This window comes from Pseudonaja textilis, chromosome 3, assembly GCF_049901715.1.
Source record: "Pseudonaja textilis isolate UNSWEBS1 chromosome 3, rPseTex1.2, whole genome shotgun sequence".
NCBI lineage: Eukaryota > Metazoa > Chordata > Lepidosauria > Squamata > Elapidae > Pseudonaja > Pseudonaja textilis.
In genome coordinates, this window is record NC_141992.1 from 167,919,967 (window position 1) to 167,925,966 (window position 6,000).

A 6,000-nucleotide genomic window follows, 5' to 3' on the forward strand; every position below is an offset into this window, starting at 1 on the left:
TTAGTGTTGTCATACTGGTACATCTGGGAAAACCCAAATCTGAGAGTTCCAGGTTTTCCCTCAGTAATTCAAAAAGCCAAAACCAACCCCTGTACTCATCAGTTCATCACATGGTCCAATCACCATCTGTCTCAATTTGAGACATCCCTTAAACCAGCGGTTAGCAACCCTAAACACTCAAAGAGCCACAAAAGTCCTAACCCTAACCCTAACCCGTGCAATTCTGGAGCCGACCAGAAGTCCAGTTTCCCCACCACAGAGTCTCCTCCTAGTGCAGCATCTTTTTTCCTCTACCTATCCTACCTGAAAGCCCTATCAATTGTGGAGCTGACTGGCGACAGGGAACTGCAGCAGAAGGATGAAAGAGCCACATGCAGCTCCAGAGCCACAGGTTGCTGACCCTTGCCTTAAACCACTCCTCATCCAGGTGCAGGAAAACCATGACCAAAAAGAAGAATTATATTTATATCTAACTACATACACTTCATGATATCCCCCCTTCCCTATTTCCCAGGCACAGGAATGTGGCAGTGTGGAAGCTTCTGGTATTAATATGTCTTCCAAAGTTGAAATCTGTTTTTCTACAATATTTCATTGTTTACATTCAATACAATGTTAACATTTGTTTTTTGTTATTATAGTATACATATAGAATCCTTAATCTTTGTCTTTTCTCCCAATTTTTAAAGGGTCCACTGTCCTCGTAACTGTATGCAGGCAAATCCACATTATGCCCGAGTGATTGGAACTATAATTTATTCTGATGTAAGTATGATAACATGTTTTCCTCTGGAATGTGATTTTAAAAACTTAAAATATATGGTCATCAAATAAATGAAATAATGTAAAAAAACAACAATTCCCACTCTTCCCAGAAAACGGAAGCCACACTAAAGTGAAAGAAACTGTATGGCATATATACACATCTTTTTGTAATTTAAGGAATGACACACCATTTTGAACATCAATATTTATATCCAGAGACATAAAGGTATTTATACATTTTGGGGGAGATGTATGAATACTGAAGGTATTACATGAAATATTAAAGAATGTTGTATTTTTCAGTTTCCTGAAAATCTTTCAATCACAGTGAATAAGCCAACTTCTAATTGATAAGAGCATTTGAATTCAAAATGCTGATAGTTCTCAAATCTTTGGCTAGCTGAGATTGGGGAATTTGGGAAAGATTCTTTTCCTTCCCAGCATAATTTTATACTTGTGGAATCCATATACAGATAGTCTTCAATTTACAACCATTCATTTAGTGACTGCTTAAAATTATAACAGCACTGAAAAAAGTTACTTACATCTGGTACTCCCACTTACAACTATCACAATATCCTCATGATCACATGATCAAAATTCAGGAGTTTGGGTGCTGGCATGTATTTGTGATGGTTGCAGCATTCTGGGGTCACATGAATGCCATTCGTGACCTTCCCAGCCAAGCTCTCCTCCTATTGCAGGGGTGTCAAACTCAAGGCACGGGGGCTGGATCCAACTCACTGGGTGCTTAGATCTGGCCCCTGGGGCTGCTCTGGAAACAGGAAAGGACTGGTCCGCAGTGACTCTGCCAGTGAAAACGTAGCTTGGAAGGGCTACCCACAGCCCGCCCAACTCCATTTTCATTAGCAGAGGGTTACACAAAGCTGTCTCAGCCAAAAACAGAGCTCGGGAGCCCATTTTTGCTGGCAGAGCACTTGGGCCATCAGAGGAGGCCCCAACAAGAGTGATGTTGAACTGGCCACACCCCCTTGGTCCCTCCCAAGGTCAAACACAACCCTGATGTGGCCCTCAATGAAATCGAGTTTGACACCCCTGTCCTATTGCTTAGGACATTAGGAAAAACAAGATACTGAATAAATTCAGTTAATCATTTGTAAGTCAATGCTACTTTCTAATATGGGAATTCTTCTATTCTGTATTTCCTTCAGATGTCTAGTATCTGCCGAACAGCAGTACATGCTGGAGTAATTCGCAATGAAGGCGGCTTTGTAGATGTCATGCCAGTGGATAAGAGAAGAATGTACACTGCTTCATTTCAAAATGGCATTTTTTCAGAAAGGTACAAAGCATGCCTTTATAGTACTCCTGGTACTTTTTATTGCATTACTGGAGAAGGCATTACTGTATTATCTCTTTTTTTATTTGATTCAATTGTGTGATTCTTGGAGACTGCTTGGACCTACCCTGCAGTTTTCTTGACAAGTTTTTTCAGAAGTGCTTTTCATTGCCTTATTTCTAAGTGACTGAAATTCATCCAGTTAGCTTTGTGCCCAAGACAGGACTAGAATTCATAGTCTCACAATTTAGCAATCTACAATTAAGAATAATGTTAATTATCATCCCATCAACCTATGTTGCCCAATTAGCAAATTCTACACGAAATCTTTCTATCATAAATTTGCCAAATGAATGATCCAGAAGAATAGCTAAACTGCAGAACAAGTAGGCTTTCTTCCAGATTATTCAAGTGTTTATCAGTGTGTAATCCCAGATCACCCAGTTGAGAAATTGTTCAGTTTCCTAAGGGACCCTCTGTTTATTTGGAGGTGGTTTTTGACTCTTCCCCTGACAAAGATTGTGGCAGATGCCACTGCTTCATTCACCAGTGCCACTTTCAACTGATAATGTTACACAAAAATACTTTTATGTGGAATTCTAAAAGAAGTAAAGCAGCTGTATTGTTTTCCTTTTATTGTTTAATACAGTATTTACAATAGTGACATAATATTGACCCTTACAGAAACCATATTTTATTCTCTAGTTTTCACCCATCTCTACATACAGATAATGTAGTTAACCTTTACCAAGTCAGTCTGTGTGAACACTAGAAATGTGGGCATTTCTGCCTTAGAAGAAAATTAGAAATTAACTACTAGAGTGTGGTTTTGTTCCTACTAGGACCCTTCTGATGTACATTCTAGCTAAAACAAAGTTTTTAGATCAAGTCTTTGGTAATCTTCACTTTTGTGATAATTACATTCAGAGAAAGACACAAATATACCTTAATCTATCCTATTGTGCCCTGTCTCCTTCATATATACTCTGACTGCGAACTATGACAAAGCTCAAATTGAAAATTCTAAATTTAGGCATCCAAAAAGATAGATTCCAAATTTTATACTTCCATTATAGAATCCTTATAAATGTCCCTTCATCACACCTACATATTTTTATGGTATTGTCCATATGCAAAAAGCACATTTAAATAGGAATGAATCAATACCTTGCTTTCAGTGGTATTGATGTGAAGATACTGTAATATTCCTTAATAAGACTGTCTCTGAGTGTCTTCAGAACTGACTTTGTGATTTATATCAAACTTAGATCTTGAGCTCACTGTACTTCTTCTTAGAATAGTAATTATAGATAGGCTTTTGTGAGATCAATCAATGAAAATTCTAGAAAGGCTATTTCTAATTAGTGAAAGAAATAACTATTGCTTTTTTCATTAGATATACAGTAAATTAACTTGTAACTTGACAATGCTATCCAAATATTTATAGGTCATCCTTCTGGTAATGACATTAGCAATAAATATATAAATTTAATAGAGACATTCATATGTAAAATGGGAGTACATAAGATTAATTTTTTTCAAACCATTTTTTTACAGTTTACAGAATCCTCCAGGAAGCAAAGCATTCAGAGTATTTGCAGTGGTTTGAAGACAAGAAAATGGCTTCTATAATATCAAATGCAAATTTTTACAAGAAACAAAATTCATTTTGATATGCTTCAAGTTTGTATAATAGTGTAATATGGTTGTACAGAAGATATATACTATTTGGTGATTAGAAGAGTGTTTAACTACATGAGAATCTTAATGAAAAACAATTTAAAATGTTAAACATTGAAAATTGCATTTGAGAAGTGATGACAAAGGAAAAGTATATTAATCCTGTGTTAAATATTGCTATATTTTCTTAGCATTTATTTCTATACGGTGCATTCAAAACTCATAAACGTTCCACATTTTGTTTTAAAAAAAGATTACATAATTAGTACGGTTAAGTTTTATATATGCCACTAACATTAACTGGAAAAGTATATTTGTGATAAAAGCTATAACTCTTGTATATAGAATGTACCATTGTTTAAAACTTTAAAACTAAAAAGAAGTCCTGAAGCAAGGTATAAAAACATATAAAACGATTAGGAAATGTTGCCAGTTTTACATAATTTTTTTCACTGCCTTACAAGTAAGTCTTTTTACAAAAGAATTTCATTATCTTTGAATATACAAACACTCATACTAGCAGGTTAATTATTACAGAAAATTTTTAAATTGCATTTTAGTTGATGAACTTTTTTAAAATAGGAAAACATGGTTGGATCCCACTAATGTCTTACTGAACAGTCATTACATCATAAAATGCAAGCATACTCATGAATTGATTTTAATGTTATCTATGTACAGACGTCAGTAGGAATGATGTTTGAATACAGGTCATCCTTGAGTTACAAATGTAATAGATCCTGCCATTTACATTTGTAACCTAAGGATTCGTTGATTGGATCATGTTCATTTCCCTGCTTTCCTCAATGCATTCATTAATCAAATGCATAGGTTGTTAAGTGCAGCTGAACTATCTCATGGGAGCCCAGTGCTAGAACATGCCATCTGTTTCTGAACACCAAAGCCTCTCCCAACCCACTGAGATATCTCATGCTCCCTTGGGGTCCCCATAGTTGTTTTCCCCCATCTTGCAACACTGGTTCTCCACAGGTCGGGGGAGAAAGAGAACAGGCAAGGGGCATGTTGCAGTGTCTCTGCAGTCGATTGTAACTTCATAACTTCGGGATTGGGTCATAAGTACTTTTTGTGGGAGGGGCATTGTAATTTTGAATGGTTGCTAAGTGAACTGTCGTAACTCGAGAAATACCTTTAGAACTGAGTTAAAGTTGATTAGAGTTCCTTTTAGGTCCCCTAGGTCATTGTTTAAAATGTCTTGCATAACCTTGCAAATAGTATTGAGTAGATATTAATTAGGTCATACAAGTATTGATTAATTGTAAGAATGTATGATATTGTGCGTAAGTATACTTTCTTTATCTGGCATACATTCCTGCAGGGCAGGACATGATGCCAAGGATTATAATCCCAGTATTATATTTTTCTATCAATGAATTTAATTTCTTTCTAGCAACAAGCACTGTTCATTAAATAATGGTATTGTGGTATATTCAGAATATATTCTAAGGCTGCCCCAAATTGCTGTTGAGTTGAGCAGTCTTAGAAATCTAAATTATAAATAAATAAAGCTGGTGACAATATTAAATTTTCTAAGAAAATTGTATTGTGAAACACTGTAAAATTAATAAAAAACTTTATATGTTTTGTTTTTGTAACTTTATAATTTGTTATTGTTTTTTCCAGTTATTTTCAGAATTCCTATTCATATATGCTTCTTAAAACAGCTTTTTTGTGTGATTTTTCCTACAGATATTGCAGTATTTGTTTCACTAATTACACTACCTCTTGTAGTTAGGCAAGTATTTGTAAAAATTTTTGTAGACATCTCAGAGTTGGGAAGATACCTCTGGGACAGGAAAGATTTCTGTAAAGTATACAGTTCCTAAGAAGGCCGGCCATCTTATCCACACCCAATGAAAGTTACAAGGAAGGCGAACTTTGAAGGTCATCTCTTGATCACCAGACTTGTGAGATAATTCTATTCTGGCAAGGCAATGACATGATATTTGAATACTGCTCCATGAATGAGATAATGTTTCAAATCCTGAGTTATATGAACAGCTGAGCAATTTTACATTTTTAAGGCAGGCCATCCTCATAGACTGCCAGGAAAAAGAATAATTCAATACAATCTTTACACTTGAAACCACATACTCCCTATAAAGGTATAAGGCTCAATTACCATGCAAATACATGCCTCAATACTATTATTTGTTTGTTTGTTTGTTTATTTATTTGATTTGTCAATCACTTAACAAGGTAGTAGATATAAGTATAAACATGACTAAGAATACAGG

The 6,000-nt window shown here is 35.3% G+C and overlaps 1 protein-coding gene across 2 annotated transcripts in view; it reads left to right on the forward strand.

Annotated features, from left to right (window-relative positions):
* The window catches only part of CRISPLD1 (cysteine rich secretory protein LCCL domain containing 1), a 30,612-nt gene extending 25,265 nt beyond the window's left edge, over nt 1–5,347 (forward strand). For both annotated transcript variants that reach the window (XM_026706071.2, XM_087931401.1), the window contains exons 13-15: nt 690–765; nt 1,938–2,068; nt 3,623–5,347. In XM_026706071.2, the coding sequence (XP_026561856.1) occupies nt 690–765; nt 1,938–2,068; nt 3,623–3,674 (259 nt within the window). In that variant the 3' untranslated portion in view covers nt 3,675–5,347. The remainder of the gene's footprint in view (nt 1–689; nt 766–1,937; nt 2,069–3,622) is intronic.
* Nucleotides 5,348–6,000: the final 653 nt, after the last annotated feature.